We start from the raw sequence: 17,564 nt of genomic DNA, 5'->3' as shown, positions 1-17,564 counted from the left end.
TTTAATTTCTTCCTCTGAAATCTGCCTGTTCATATCCTTTGGCCATTTAACAACTGGGGAATGGCTTGTAGTCTTCTAACTTTGACTCAGTTCTCTATATATTTTAGAAAAAAGGCCTTTACCAGAGATACTAGTTGTAAAAGTTCTTTCCCTGTTTTCTGCTTCCCTCCTAATCTTGGCAGCATGGGTTTTGTGCAAAAACTTTTCCATTTAATGTAATCAAAATTATCCATTGTGCATTTCATAATGTTCCCTATCTCTTGTTCAGTCATAAATTTCTCCACTGTCCATAAATCTGATAAATTATTCCTTGCTCCCCTAATTTGTTTATGATATCAGCCTTTATACCTAGATCATGTACCCACTTGGATTTTATTCTTGTGTACGGTATCCAGCATTGGTCTATGCCCAGTTTCCACCACACTATTATCCAGTTTTCCCAGCAGTTTTTATCAAGTAGTGAGTTCTTATCTCAGAAGCTGGAATCCTTGGGTTTATCAAACAGTTTATCAAACAATGCTATAATCATTGACTACTGTGTCTTGTGTACCTAACCTATTCCACTGATCTACATCTCTATTTCTTAGCCAGTATCAAGTGGTTTTGATGATTGCTGCTTTATAGTACAATTTGAGATATGGTAGGCCTAGGTCACCTCCTTGAGCATTTCTTTTCATTAATTCTCTTGACATTCTGGACCATTTGTTCTTCCAGATGAATCGTGGTATTATTTTTTCTTGCTCTAGAAAATAATTTTCTAGTAGTCTGACTGGTGTAAGCACTGAATAAACAATTTAGATAGAATTGTCATTTTTATTACATTAGCTTGGCCTACCCACAAGCAACTGATGTTTTTTCCAATTACTTAGATCTGACTTGATTTGTGTGAAAAGTGTTTTCTAATTGTGTTCATATAGTCCCTTAGTTTGTTTTGGCAGGTAGACTCCCAAATATATTATAGGGTCTACTGTAACTTTAAATGGGATTTCTCTCTCTATCTCTTGCTGTTGGGCTTTGTTAGTAATATACAGAAATGCAGATGATTTATGTGGGTTTATTTTGTATTCTGCAACTTTGTTAAAGTTGTTTATTATTTCAAGTAGTGTTTTGATTCTCTATGATTCTGTAAGGATATCATTATATCATCTGCAAAGGGTGATAACTTAGTTTCTTCTTTGCATATTCTAATTCCTTCAACTTCTTTGTCTTCTCTTATTGCTAAAGCTAACATTCCCAGTACCATATTGAATAACAGTGGTAATAATGGACATCCTTGTTTCACCCCTAATCTTACTGGAAATGCATCTAGCTTGTCCCCATTATAATGCTTCCTGATGGTTTTAGGTACATATTACTTATTTTTTTAAGGAAGGCTCCATTTATTCCTATGCTCTCCAGTGTTTTCAATAGGAATGGGTGTTGTATTTTGTCAAAAGCTTTTTCTGCATCTATTGAGATAATCAGATGATTTGTTAGTTTTGTTGTTGATATGATCAATAATGCTGATAGCTTTCCTAATACTGAACCAGCCCCTCATTCCTGGTGTAAATCCTACCTGATCATAATGTATTATTCTAGTGATAAGCTGCTGTAATCTTTTTCCTAATACCTTACTTAAAATTTTTGCATTTATATTCATTAGAGAAATTGGTCTATAATTTTCTTTCCAGTTTAGCTGTCTGAACCATATTTGTATATCAAAAGAATTTGGTAGGACTCCTTCTTTCTCAATTTTCTCAAAAAGTATATATAGTATTAGAATTAACTGTTCTTTAAATGTTTGATAGAATTCATTTGCAAATTCATCTCGTCTTGGAGAGTTTTTCCTAAGAAGTTCATTGATGGCTTGTTCAATTTCTTTTCCTGATAAGGGGTTATTTAAGTATTTTACTTCCTCTGCTGTTAATGTGGGCAATTTGTATTTTTAAAAATATCCATCCATTTCATTTAGACATTACTTTTTAGTCACTATTCTGATCATTTAAACAGCTCCAAAAACACCAATTTATCAGTCCACTTCTCTCTCTCCATTTCTGCCATTCCATACTTTGCTAAATTTCAGATATATAACATGTAAAACATTCCCTTGATCTAGCTATCTAAGAACCTTATCTAAATTAAATTAGGCTAGTTTGAGGTGACTAAATGCTCACAAGCCATCTCTTTAATAATACATTCTAGAATTTTGCTGGGAATCTAAACAAACATCACTGGCTTATTATATAAATACCCCACCTTCTTTTCTCTTAAAAAAATTCAATATTTTCACATTTCAGTCCTAACCTATATTCAGTTCTAGCTCTTATATTCTTTGTAACTTTTTCAGAACAAATCATACCACAAGTTATTGCAAGTAACCCTGGTAAATACAGTCCATCTGTACCCTAAAAAGCATCTTATTATTCTTTTTTATCTTGCTAAAGGTACTACCTTTCCCATCTTCCCTCACTTCTGAGAGTTTGTATTTTTTTTTAAAATCTAGACAGAGCACCGTACACTCCTTTGTTTCATGGATGTACTTAGTATTTTGGAGTTCAGTCTCTACCCCCACTCACTCTTACTTGTCCTTTAAGTAAGCTAGGTTACATATTATGATAAATGATGCTTTACTTCTGTTTATGTCTTTATTTCTGTCATCTAAAATTATCTGAAAAATTTATATATCTTTCAAATTCTATACGTCGTATAGTAAAAAGAATATAAGATTTATGGTCAATAAGATTTAGGGTCAAAGGAACCTTATTCTAATCCCAGCTCTACTGCATGTGTAACTTCAGGTAGTCACTTGACCTTCTCAGATTGTTTTCTCACCTGTAAAATGAGGGGGAGGGAATAAATGATCTCTACTTTCTCACTCTAAATCTATATTTCCTCATGCATTTATTTTCAAGGAGGGGCATAAATGTATAGTATTAGTATTAATATGCTCAGATTAAAAATTGGCAGGAAAACTGGAAAGTAACTCAGCAGAAATTAAATTAAGGATTAGCAATGGCTATTCATTTAATCTGACAAGTCCATAATCTTCAAATACTGTCCATAAAAGGCTCATAAAGAGCAGCACATTACAACAAAAATAGGTTGAAATTTGAGACTAAGTTAAAAAATAACATATGAAAAAGACAACATTTAAACCCAAAATGTTAAACCTCCTTAACATTTACAACATCAAACAAAAGCAACTGATTTTCAGAAATAATCATCCTGGGTCATTTCATGATCCTTTACCAGGAAGGAGAATCCTGGTAATAAATGAAAAAAACTGGTTTGTTACAAACATAGCATATATTCCATTCACTGTTGTCCTTTAAAGTAGTTATCTTCAAGAGGCTACTTATTTCAACTAGGCTTATACTTATAAGTGTTTCTGGAAATGTCTCCTTTGGAAGTATCTTCAGAACCAGTTGCCCAAACAAGAATTTTGGTTTTATCATTTTATAGTCACATTTGCTTTTTAAACACAAAATAAGTTGCCCACTTGTTCACCTACTTTACTAATAAGATTTGACACCTAGTAATTTTTGGCAAAAAATCAAATAGAATCATGAGAGGATGATGACTGCCATAATTTTAATATTTCAAAGAAAGTGCTGCAGGCTCCAAAGAAACTTCCAAAATAGAATCCTAGAACTTGCAGCAATTTTAAGCAATGCCAGCATTATTGGAATAAGTATATAAACTCTCAAGGCAATTAGCTGGGCTTTTTTCTTTTTTAATCAATTATTTTTCAATTAAAAATTATCTATTCTCTCCACTTCCCAAAGCCTTCAGAAAAACAAAACCTTTGACAAATATGCTTAACCAAGCAAAACAAATTTTCATGACATTTATATCCAAAAATGTATATCTCATCCAACAAAATGAGTCCACTACCTCCCTGTCAGGAGTTTAAGTATTATTTACTACTGGTGTTCTGGAATGGTTGGTCTCAAAGAAACTAACTTTTAAGGGGATAAACACTCAGATAAAATTCTGATTAAGGTTTTAAAAATTAGTCACATTACTTTATTAATTACTCATGTCTATGACATGTTTAACAATATACAAAAGTGTATTCATATTGTGTCATCTGATCACCATAATAAGTCTGCGTGAAACTCTTGAGTTTTCTCATGTGGTTCTTAATAACAAAGGGAAAATGGATAATATCATTTTGTGAAAGATTTTCAATAAGAATTAAAACAAAAATTGTTTTCTGCTTTCTGGTAAACAGTCAGAAAAATTTCATTAGCTAGAGCACTAATTAACTAGCATTCCAGTTTAACAAGAGTTTACTGTATTTCAATTCAGTCATACATGCCCTGAATGTTATATTACTGAGTATTAGTCTTCAGAAAGAAAAAAATAAAACTGCCTAAATATTTTATTTGGAGTACTAAAAGGGTGAAGAATAGTAGATGGAAGTATCTTTAGACTTCTGTAAAAATAAAATTATGTACTTCACTTCAGCATTTAAAGAATCAAAATATTTGACAGTATTTCCCTAAACTTTAAAGGGAACCATAACCAAACAATCTAAATAGATACAAACTCTATTATTATTCTACTTTTCATCAAATTTAATTAGATATAATCATTCACTGACTAGAAACAACATTTATATTTATTAAGCAATATTTTGTGCTTAATAAGCCTAAGTTATTTACTATAATAAGTAGACCACATACCTTATGGCAATAAAATCAAAAAGCTCTTTTCAAATGTCTACTGATGCCATCTTTTTTTCTTTTCCAAATGAAGTTATTTGTTCTGATTCATTTTGACTATGAAAACAGCTGTGAAGAATTTAGTTCCTCCGTCTTCCAAAGAAGAAATCTATTTACAGTTTGCTATTTGTCTGTCCTTCATTCTAGAAGAGGACCATGACATCAAGATGATGACATGACTTGCAGTTGACTGATTTAAGTGAGGCAGGGCTGTGCAAGGTCACCAAACTCACTTTCTTCTCCTGAGCCAACTGGGTCCAGTGGCCTGATATTCATAAGGACAACTGGAGATGACCCAGGATGCAATGTGAGACCCTGGACCTTTTAGGCTAAGGTCTTATCACATTGTCAATTTGAGTGAGATAACACCCATTCCATGAACAGGCTTCTATAAATAGTTCCTCAAGGGATGGCCCCTTTAATTAAAAAAAAAAAAAACCAAACTGGGAGGGGAAGACCCTTAGGGTTCCTGGGTAAAAAAGAAACAATTACCATATAGTAATTACATTCACTCTGTGCTAGGTGGGTGGGGACTTGTAGTCCAGTCTATGAGCTCCAGAGTAAATTGGGTTTAAGGCTTGATCTTTGAGCAAGAAATATAGCCAGTAAACTCAGAGGAAAAAAGGTAGCTTTTAGGCATGGAGTGTACCTTCCCCTGGGTAGAACACCAGAGGATAGGAGAGAAGGAGAAAGAGAAGGAGAAGGAGGAGAAGAAGGAGAAGAAGGAGGAGGAGGAGGGCTAAGAACACCTGGATTCAAGAACTACTTTTGACCCATCTACCTTGTGTGACTCAGTCCTCCAGAAAATGCTTTAAGACTATCAGGGATCAAAAGGCCAACTGATCTAGAAACATTTCACTAGAATTTGTGGTGAAACAGAACTATTCCTAATAAAATTCTAATGATGTGAAGGGAATTTTATTTAATGTAAAAGTTATGTATATATACAAGTATGTGTATATATGTACATGTATATATATAGATAGATATATATACACACACATGTACATATATGCATTTATACATATGGGAGGGAGAAAGAATGTATAGCCCTGTAACTTAATTGGCATAGATAATTAAGGGAGGAAACTGTCCCTAAGTGTCTTCTCTGCTATTCCAAATAAGAATGTCTATAAAAGAATTATATCTCAAAAGTTTCACAGTAGGTCTGTAGGTACTCAGTAAATGTCTACTGAATTCAAGTGAAGATCAAACAAAGATTTCTAATAAAAGATTTTAAAATTAGTAAAATTAGTCCTTTCAGATGCCTCACTAGAAAACTTCATTTCTATGTTAATCATGTGATAAATATTCATTAGTTCCAATATATACTCTTATTTTTAATTCAATATGGTCATATAGTAAGAGACAGAACTAATGGACAGCTTGCTCTATTGGTATTAACATGATTTCAATAGAGTTGGAGAAAAAGAATGCTGAATACCACTAAATCCTCTGAACAATAAATGGACAATAGTCACATAGGTCAAGGATATAGGTGATATAAACCACATCACTGGAAGGAATACCCGTAAGAAAGAACACATATCCAATGATGTACTGGAGAATCACACAACTGACTAGTACTGGGCCGAGAGTCCATTAAAATCTCCCAGTCTTTTTCATACATCTATATACTTATATTTCTATCCCATTTTGCTCTCATGACTAATTTTTTTTTAACCCAAGTGTAAGACTTTTACATTTATCCCTATTCAATTTTGTCTTACTAAAATTCAACCTAACATTCAATACAGTTAATCTCTTTTTGGATCTAATATATCAGCTATCTTCCCCAGCTTTGTGCTATTGGAAAATCCGATAAGTAAACCATCTCTACTTATATCCAAGTTACCAATAAAATTGTTAAAACACATCTAACGATTGTTAGATTCCTTCTAAGCTAACATTAAACCAGTAATAATTAGTATTGGGTTCCGGACAATCAGTGAATCAATAATCATTCCCACTGTAAAACAAATAGTTTGAAGGTAGAGAAGATAAAAAGAAAAAGAAAATATCTCTGCTTTCAAAGAGCTTACATCCACCAGAAGACAAAAACATAAAGAAATATAAGGTATTTAAAGGGAAGAACATTAAGAATTGGGGTGGTAAGGAAAGGCATCATGTAAAAAGTGGTGCTTGACCTTTGAAGAAAATGAGGGATTCTGAGACAGAAGTAAGGAGGGAATGTATTTCAGACATGAGGAGATGGGCCAGTGATGGTTCTAATAATTTCTACTAATCTGTTTTCCAATTTTCCCATAAATTCTCAAGAATAAAGTTTTTTCCCTAACTAGTGTATTTTCGGGTTAACACTGGGTTGCTATGTTTCTGGGTCTTGCCTAACCCAGTTTCTCAGGCCAACTTTCCTATTTCTTTTAACATGTGCCAAATAATTATCATGATTTGTTGTCGTTCAGTTGTGACCTCATTTTGGGATATTCTGGCAAAGATACTAGTTTGCCATTTCCTTCTCCATTTCATTTTACAGATGAGGAAACTAAGGCAAACTTAAGTCACTTGGCCAGGATCACAAAGCTACTAAACATCTGAGGGCAGATCTGAACTCAGAAAGATGAGTCTTCCTCACTTTAGGTCCAGCATTCTATCCACTGTGCCACCTAGCTGCGCCTTTCATGATTACTGTTTTATAATATAATTTGAAATCAGGCAATTAACTTCCTCTAATTATCTTAACAATGCGGCAATTAGATACAAAACCTCAAATATACTCATTACTTTCCCAAATCTCTTAGCTTCTTCTGCCCTCTGAATGGGGGGGGCTGGATAGATGGGGCACGAAACTCAACCCAAAACCTTCCTTTATAGAGGGCAGACCCTAGATTTTACAGCTAACTCCACTTTCCAAGTGCAGCTCTGCACGGTCTCAACTCTGTGGTATGAAATGCCCTCATACTAGGTACCTATAACATGACCCTTCTTTCTAGCTTCCTCTTGTGTACTGTCTTTCCAGATTAGATGGTGAGTTCCTTAAAATCAGGGGCTAGCTTTTTTATTTGTATCTTTAGGAGTTAGCATAGTACCTAGCACATAGTAGAAGCTTAATAAATATTTACTGAACTAAACTGAGACCTCAATGGAGCAGGTGGCATCAGTTAACCTTTGTTCTTGCCACATGACTGCCTACTTGTCCACCTCCTTTTCCAGTCACAGAACTCCCTGATAGCATCTTTTATACTGCTTCAATTATTAACACAAAGAAGTCCTATTAGTACAAAACTCCTATTCTAATCCTGCCTTATGAGGTTGCAGTGACTTCAGGTTCTCAAAGTCTATGTCAGTAAAAAATTTTACTAAATTAGAAAGGCTTTCAGTATGGATTCAGTTATCAACTTCAACTGTGTCTGCAGCTAAGCTGTTGTCCAGTAATCAGTCTGGCTAAGTACAGAGAAGGTTATCACAAGACTAATGACCAGTGGTACACCCTATTCACAGTGTCACCTAACTGCCCTGATGGAATGACTTAGTTATGGATACTTAAAACTGCTGAGAAAATTGGATAGCAGTCAACAACAACAAATGGCACAAATTAAGTTTAGAACAACTCACACATCATACAACTTGATTAGCTCCAAATGGACACACAATCTAGATACTGATGGTCACATAATTACCTTTCAGCTCTATGTTTGGGAATTCATGAATAAAGAGATCACAAAACAAAATGGACAAATTTCATTATATAAAATTTAAAAGTTTTTGCACAAACAAATCTAATGTAGTAAAATTTTGAAGGGAAACAGGTAGCTGGGAAAAAAAATCTCTGCTAAATTTTTCTGATAGGGGTCTCATATCCAAGAATAAAAGGAATCATTTGTAACTTATAAGACAAAAAGTCATTTCCCCAATGGATAAATGGTCAAAGGATATGAATAGGCAGTTTTTAAAGAAAGAAATCCAAGCTATCAAAAATAACGTGAAAAAAGTTCTAAATCACTAATAACTCTAGAAATGTAAACTAAAGCAATTTTGAGGTTTCACATAAGAACCATAAGAGTGGCAAAAATGACAAAAAAGAAAATGACAGATGTTGGAAGGGCTATCAAAAACAAGTATACTAGTACTGTTGACTGAGCTGTGAATTGATCTAACTGTTCTGCAAAGCAATTTGGAACTATGCCCAGAAATTTACCAAATTGTGCATTCCCTTTGATCCAGCTACATCACTATTAGGCCCATATTCCCAAAAGAAATCAATAAAAATGAAGAAATATCTATCTATCTATCTATCTATCTAAAAAGATTGATTGCAGCTCTTTTTGTGCTAGCCCAAAATTGGAAACTAAGGTAGTGTCCTCCTAATGGGAAATGACTAAACAAACTGTGGTATATTAATGTAATAGAATATTAGTGAACATGATGAAATGGACCATTTCATTGGAAACGGAACGCTTTTGTGAAATGACGCAGAAAACAATAAACAGGACCAAAAGAACAATTTATACAAAGGTGACATTATAGGGGGAAAAAAACCTGAAAGACTTTCAAATTCTGAGCACAGCAATGATAAACCTTGAGTCCAAAAGAATAAAAATGAAACAAACCATTTCATTCCTAATAAAGAAATGATGAATTTAAAATGCAGAAAGAATGCCGGAGAAAATGTAGGGAAGTTAATGCATTGTTGGTGGAGTTGTAAACTGATCCCACCATTTTGGAGAGCAATCTGAAACTATGCCCAAAAGGCTATAAAAATGTGCATACCCTTTGACCCAGCAATACGACTTCTAGGGCTGTATCCCAAAGAGATCATACAAATGGGAAAAAGACCCACATACACAAAAATATTTACAGCACCTTTTTGTGGTGGCAAAGAACTAAAAATTAAGGAGACGTCCATTAATTGGGGAATGGCTGAACAAGTTGTGGTATGTGAATGTAAGGAAATGATGAACAAGCAGACTTCAAAAAAACCTGGAAAGACTTACATGAATTGATGCTGAGTGAGGGGAGCAGAAGAGCCACACAGTGGAATGACTAACTTTGATAGATGTGGCTCTTCTTGGTAATGCAAGGTTCTAAGACAACTCCAAAAGACTCATGATGGAAAATGCCAGCCACGTCCAGAGAAAGAATACGGAGTCTGAATGTGGACTGAAGCAGACTATTTGCTCTCTCTTTTTTCTTTTGCTTCTTCTTTCTCATAGTCCATTCCATTGGTTCTAATTGTTCTTTGCAACACAACTAAGGTAAAAATATGTTTAATGTGAATGTGTATATATATATATATATATATATGTGTGTGTGTGTGTGTGTGTGTGTGTGTGTATGTATGCACATGTATGTGTGTGTATATATATGTATGTATATATATGTATATATACAGAGAGAGAGAGACACGGAGAGAGACATGGGGGGGGAGAGAGAGAGAGAGAGAGAGAGAGAGAGAGAGAGAGAGAGAGAGAGAGAGAGAGAGAGAGAGAGAGCGCCTATATCAGATTGCATACTGTCTTGGGGAGGGGGGAAGAAGGGGGAAGAGGGAGGAGGAGAAAATTTAGAATTAAGAAGCTTGCAGAACTGAATGTTATAAACTAAAAATAACTAAATAAATTTTTGAAAAATAAAACAAAATGTGGAAAGAGACATTCATTTGTAGACATGACTAATGTGGGGATTTGTTTTGCTGGACAACACATGTACATATTAAAGGATGTTTTTTGGGTTTTCTGTTGTTTTTTCATTGGATCACTTGAGTGAGGGGGAATAGTGAGAGGAACATATTTTTAAAATAGTTGTCACTTGAAAAATAAAAAAAAACCTATTTTTAAATGAAAATATAGAATTTATATTTTCAGTTAAATGAACAATCTATGAAAAGATTCTATTTCATTGTCTTACCTCATTTCTTTCATCCACATCCTTACATTTTTCTAGAAATGCTTTTAGGCCAGGAATATTTTCTTCTTCTACATAAGTTAGCAGACTATCACTCAAAAGGTTTGCCATCTTCACAGAAGAGCTTCAGTTAGCTAAGTTTCAGTGCCTGTTTAAAAAAAAATTGAAGTATATTTAAAAACATGACTAGAAAGCAAAAACCAAAAAAAGCATTAAAAATCATCTACAAATCCATACCTCCTAAAGACAATGTCATTTTAAATCAGTCTTTTTTATTTAATGTCAAGAAGCTATGGTAAAAAAATTATTTAGTAAAAATCTTAGAATTCAGTCACTAATTTCATATTTCTTTCTAGATTTCCAAATCTACAGTTCTGTCTTTGCTCCTTCACAGAGACAGCCCACAGATTCTGACCACAGCATAAATCCTAAAAAGAGATTGTTTATTTACCACCATCACCAAAGCCTTTTGTTACTAATTAATCAAAACTCTAGAAGAAAATCCAAGAAGATATGTGTGTGTGTGTATACACAAACACTTATAGATAAAATGAGAATCTATGTAAAGCTCTTTACAACCCTTAAAGCAATCATTATCATGTGATACATGAACAAATGGAACATTAAGGGTTTTACCTGTCATTTCTTAACACATATATTCATAGAATAAATAGTGGCTTAGAACACTAATAAATATTTGCACTGCTCATTTACAAAAACCTCATCTCTCCTTGCTATCCTCTGAAATTCTGCATTCAGTTGGGTATATCTTTCCCTTCTTTACCTTTCACTTCCCTTCTTTCATCAGTTAATTGTAAAGCTTCATCAGATTGTCATTTTGCTTTCTTCCTCTTTGGAATGATTTTTGTTGTTGCCTCCTATACAATACTGCAAACCTCTATGCATAGTTCTTCAGCACTCTACCAGATCTAATCACTTAAATCTATTTATCACCTCCACTTTATATTCATAAGGGATGTTATTTAGGTCACACCTATATTGTCTGATAGTTTTCCCTACTTTCTTCAATTTAAGTCTGAATCTTGCAATAAGAAGCTCATGATGTGAGTCACAGTCAGCGCCAGCTTGTTTTAACTTGACTACAGAGAATTTCTCCACCTTTGACTGCAAAGTGTATAATCAACCTGGTTTCTATACGACCATCTGGTGATGCCCATGTGTAGAGTTGCCTTTTGAGTTGCTGAAAAACAGTAGTTATTTTGACAAAATTCTATTAATAGTCTCTGCCCTGCTTCATTTTACATGTCATGGCCAAACCTGCCTGCTATTCCAGTTATCTTTTGATTTCCTATATTAGCAATCCTTTATGAAGAATGTGACATCTTTTTTTGGTGTTATTCCTAGAAGATGTAAGTCTTCATAGAGTTGATCAACTTTGGTCTCTTTGGTATCAGAAGCTGGAGCATAGATTTGTATTACTGTGACATTGAATGGTTTCCTTTGGAATCAAACAGATATCATTCAGTCATTTTTGAGATTAAACCTCATCATTTTATTGACTATGATGGCTACTTTATTTCTTCTAAGGGATTCTTGTCCACTGTAGTATATGGAGAGATCGCCTGAATTAAATTCACTCATTCACATCCATTTAAATTCACTGATACCTGATATATTGATGTTTAACCTTTCCATCTCCTGTTTAACCACATTATCCAGCTTTCCTTGATTCACAGGCCTTACATTCCAGATTCCAATGCAATATTAATCTTTATAGCACTAGAATTTCCTTTTCTTCACCAGATTCATCTACAACTGAGCTTCCCTTCAGATTTGGCCCAGCCACTTCATTAGTACTGAAACTAAGTGTAGTTGCCCTCCACTCTTTCCAGCCGTGTACTGAACACCTTACAACCTGTGGGACTCAACTTCCAATGTCATCCCTTTTATCATTTTAGTATTGTCCATGGAGTTTTCTTGGCAAAGATACTTGAGTGGTTTGCCATTTCCTTCTCCAGTGGATCACTGGTAGGGATCAAATGGTAAGGACTTAACAGAAGCAGAAGAAATTAAGAAGTGGCAAGAATATACAAAAGAACTACACAAGAAAGACCTTAACATCACCTATTCTCACGATGGTGTGGTTACTGATCTACAGTCAAACATCTTGGAGAATGAGGTTGAGTGGGCCTTAGGAAACACTGCTAACAATAAGGCTAGTGGAGGTGACAGAATTCCAGCTAAGCTATTTAAAATCCTAAAAGATGATGCTATTAAAGAGCTGCATTCAATATGCCAGCAAATTTGGAAAACTCAAGATCAGGTTACATCCTAATCCTTAAGAAGGGCAATGACATGGAATGTTCAAATTACCGAACAACTGCACTCATTTCATATGCCAGGAAGGTTATGCTTCAGATTCCTCAAGCAAAGCCTCAGCAATATGTGAACTAAAAATTATTGGAAGAATAGGCTGGTTTTCAAAAAGGCAGAGGAACTAGACACCAAATTGCCAACATGCACTGGATTATGGAGAAAGCAAATGAGTTCCAGAAAAACATCTACTTGCTTCATTGACTACACTAAAGCTTTTGACTTTGTAGATCACAACAAAATATAACAAAAGAGATGGGAATACCAAATCATTTTACTTGTCTCCTGAGAAACCTATATATTCAGGCCAAGATGCAAAAGTTAGAATCAAACATGGAATAACTGACTGACTTAAAACTGAAAAAGCAATATAACAGGGTCTGTATATTGTCATCTTATTTAACTTATATGCAGAATACATCATGCAAAATATGCCAAGCTGGATGAATCAAAAGACAGAATTAAGGTTGCCAGGAGAAATAGAGGATACCAATCTCATGGCAGAAAGTAAAGAGGAATTAAGAAACCCCTTGATGAAAAAAAGAGGAGAGTGTAAAAGCTGGCTTGAAGTTAACATTCAAAAAACTAAGAACTTGGCAACTGAACCCATCACTACTACCTGGCAAACAGAGGGAGAAACAATGGAAACACTCAGATTTTATATTCTTGAGCTCAAAGATCACTGCAGACAGTAAACTGAAGCCCTGAAATTAAAAGCTGCTTGCTCTCTGGAAGGAAAGATATATGGTAAATCTGGACAGAAGACTAAAAAGCAGAGACATCATCTTGCTGACAAACATCCATATAGTCAAAGCTATGGTTCCAGTAGCAATATTTGGCTGTGAGAGTTGGTCTATAAGAAAAGCCGAGAGAGCCGTAAAATCGACACATTCAAATTGTGGTGCTAGAGAAGACTTTGGCCACATAATGAGGAAACATGACATGTTGGGAAAGATCAAAAGCAATAGGAAAGGGGGACAGCAAAGGAAGAGATGGATAGATAGTATCATAGAAACAACAACAAACATGAACTTGGATAGGTTTTGAGAGATAATGGAGGATAGAAAGGCTTTTTGTGTCCATGTGGTCACAAAGATTCAGTCATGACAGAATAACTGAATAAGAAAAATAAATCTTTTGTCTCTATAATATTAAGATTGTGAATTGACTTTTTTACTTTAGAATTCATTCATTCGCAGGCTTTAAAAAATGTTAAAAATTTATTTGATTAGAGTCCCCTCCATTTATTACGCTAAGCTTTATTTTCTTGCAGGAAAAACTTAGTGCAATCAATGTAAAATGTATAGTTATTCACACAGCTCTTTTCTCTCTTCATGAAGGATGATATCTTCCTGTTCTGACAATTAGTTTAATTACATATAACACAAAGACTATACACTATATAATTATATATCATATGTGATCATATATACACACATACAATTAGGCTGACTATACTTAGGGGGGTGGTCCAGAGAGAACAAACTCATTCTATTATTTGGCTAATACTCAAAGCCTTTCTAGAATGGTAGAACCTACTGGAATTTATGTTCTATTGGCTTAGCCTTCAAGAACTCAGTCTCACCTGAGCGACATAAAGTTTTTGCATAATATATCATATTATTATTATACACTATTTATATGTTTTATACACACATATGTACATATACATATATAAATATGTAAAATAAATAATATGTAAATAAATATAAAATTAAGCTGACGATGTATCTTTAACATTTTCCACAAAGTCTTACTCTAATGCTTCATTGTGTCTTAGAGGTGACACTAAGTTTTTGAAGGCTAAGCCAAGTGGAACCTAAGTTTTGGCAGGTTCTTCCATGCTGGAGAGGCTCGGAATATGGCACAAGTGAACAAATAAGTCTATTCTCAGTAGACCAGCCTCGTTAAGTACAGAAAAGTTTGCCACTAGTAGGGTTGTCATCTTACGGATCAATTCTTTGGCCACGGCAAACTGCAAAACAAAGAAAAATACAAAATAGCCCTTAGGCCCTTCTGCTTCTACAGAGATGGTGACAAAGCAGCATAAAAAGGAACAAAGGGTGCTTCTTTAAGAAGCATACATTTTTTAGATGGTCTATAAACTTTAATTTGACTGTTGGTACTCTAGGAATCATAATGTCTAGAGTGCTAGGCCTCAAGTCAAGAAGCCTCATCTTCCTGAGTTCAAATCTGGCCTCAGACACTGACTAGCTGTGTGATCCTAGGCAAGTCACTTAACCCTGTTTGCCTCAGTTTCCTCATTTGTAAAATGAGCTAGAGAAGGAAATGGAAAACCACTCTGGTATCTTTAAAAGAAAACCCCAAACAGGGTCACAAAGAGTTGGACACAACCGAAAATGACTGAACAACAACTAATTCAAACTGTGAGCCTCTTGTCCAAAGACAAACAGACATAATACTGGAGGAAGTGAATCTTGACATTCTTGCTATAAACAAAAAAACAAGAAGGAAGTTGCAGTTAAAGGAAAGGAGGACTCAAGGGTTCTCCTTGAAGAGGCAAAGAGAAGAATTATCAATATTGGTTTTAGTGTACATCCAAAAGCAAAAAGAAATAACAAATGTTAAGGCTTTTTGGTATCTCATACTGAAGTACTGATGATAAATATCTGAAAAAATATATAAGGCCAGAAGAATAATTTCACCTTATACACTAACAAAAGTTGCAAAGGATGAAGAGGTAGAAATTTTCAGGAAGAATTTGACAAGATATACAACCCGCAATTCCCTCCCCCAAAGTAAATTAACATACATTTTGATAATTTGTGACTTCAATGAAAAGGTGGGGAAAAGTAAAGATAGTAAGAAATAAATCAGAATGCAAGGGTCAGGAAGAAGGGATGAGAGATGTCAAGGACTTGTAGACTGCTCAGAATTTTTAAATCATGATTACTTTGAGAAAAGAATTCATAGCTCCTGACACTGAATAACATCACAAAAAATATTAAACATTATATTTCAATAGTCAGAAAAGATTAATTATTGATGCATACGTTTGTACAATAAGATCACCAACTTGTCAGAGTAAATTTTAGAACTGGCAAAACAGTAGGAGAATTAATGTAAAAAAGATATGGTTTGTATTTGAAATATCTCAATCTTGAATTATTTAAACAAGTAATTAATAATATAAAATGAGAAATAGACAATAGAAATTACAATAATACTGCTCATTTTATGAGAAAATTTAACGAAGAAAAATCAACTGCCATAAGGCCAAAAATCTGAGAAAGCATCTAATCAATAAACACTTAGTTTAGCTGCTAAACACAGCAAAGCCAAAGGCAACATGGCCTCAAAATCTACTGAATGAGGACAACAGATAATCACAAGCAGCAGCATCTCATAAAACAGAGAGAAACAGTGGAGGGTAAAGCCAGTTTCAAAGAAAACTTGTAGAGAGATCCAACTAAGCAAAGGCATACTAAGGATACTTAAGGATGGGAATGGAAACAGGGCAACAAAGAAGAAAAAAATGGAAAAGCTAATTATAACAAACCATTTTCATCATCAAGAGGCACCACCCTTGGGCTCTAACTTATAGTTTCATATCTAGTTATAAGGAAAGTAGAACTGTCACTAAAAATAAAAGAGATGAAAAGAGTAATTGGATGAAAACACATTCATACCTACAAGAGGCAGCACAAATAGACAATGAAATGAGCCTAGAGTGGAAAGGGGTCACTGGATTGCCTTTAGTGTTGTTCAGTCGTTCAGCCATAATTAATATTCAACTCTTTGTGATGCTGTGGACCATAACGTCAATGCTGTGGATGGGGTTTTCTTAGCAAGGACATTGGAGTGGTTTGCCATTTCCTTCTCCAGTTAATTGAGACAAATAGAGGTTAAGTGACTTGCTAGTAAGTGTCTGAGACTATATTTGAACTCAGGTCTTTCCTCACTCCAGACCAGGCACTCTATCCACTGAGCCACCTATCTTTGCCTCTGGAATGTCTTTAGGAAATCATTAGGATCCTTTAATGACACAAAGCTCTTCCTAGGCAGAATAACACATCTTTTTAATATCAGTATTCTACCAGTGATGCTGTAAGGCAGCAAAACTTGACACAGAATATTCTCCAAAGAAATGAAAGTGAATATCACAGAAAAGGCAATGGAGGAATATGGTGAGGTTGAGCAGGTGGAATATACAATCAGTAGGGAACTTTTAAGAACAAGAGTAAAAGATAGTCAGCAAGGTGGCACAGTGGAGAAAATGACGGGCCTGGAGTCAGGAAGATCTGAATTCAAATGCTGCCAAAGACACTAGCCGTGCAACCTAGAGCAAGTCAGTTAACTTCTGTCTGCCTCAATTTCCTCAACTGTAAAATGAGAATAATAATAGCATCAACCTCCCAGGATTGATGTGAAAGTACTTTGCAAACCTTAAAGTGATATGTAGATGCTAGCTATTTTTATCACCTTCATTAAAAATGTCATTAAGGAAATGTATGATAGGAAGATAAGGGCTGGTCGCACTGCATTAAGAGAAAATGAGGAAGGTCTCTAGTACATTGGGCTGACACTCTCTGAAGAACTTATGGGAGAACATGAACAACAGCTGCATGGGATGGACAGATATATGGACTGTGATCTGCAACAGCCAAATGGATGAGATCACAGATCCATTTGAATCGCAAGAAC

At 34.7% G+C, this 17,564-nt stretch overlaps 1 protein-coding gene across 9 annotated transcripts in view; it reads right to left on the bottom strand.

Annotated features, from left to right (window-relative positions):
- The window catches only part of KIDINS220 (kinase D interacting substrate 220), a 212,213-nt gene that overhangs the window by 187,614 nt on the left and 7,035 nt on the right, over positions 1–17,564 (bottom strand). For all 9 annotated transcript variants that reach the window (XR_011972476.1, XR_011972477.1, XR_011972478.1 and 6 more), the window contains exon 2: positions 10,569–10,713. Coding sequence is in view for 6 of the 9 variants with exons in the window: in XM_072634281.1 (XP_072490382.1) it covers positions 10,569–10,676 (108 nt within the window). In the remaining 3 variants the exon portion in view is untranslated. The remainder of the gene's footprint in view (positions 1–10,568; positions 10,714–17,564) is intronic.

This window comes from Notamacropus eugenii, chromosome 1 (assembly GCF_028372415.1).
Source record: "Notamacropus eugenii isolate mMacEug1 chromosome 1, mMacEug1.pri_v2, whole genome shotgun sequence".
In the NCBI taxonomy this organism is placed as follows: domain Eukaryota; kingdom Metazoa; phylum Chordata; class Mammalia; order Diprotodontia; family Macropodidae; genus Notamacropus; species Notamacropus eugenii.
Note: the sequence above shows the minus strand (reverse complement) of the source record. Positions and strands in the feature narration are given on the sequence as shown.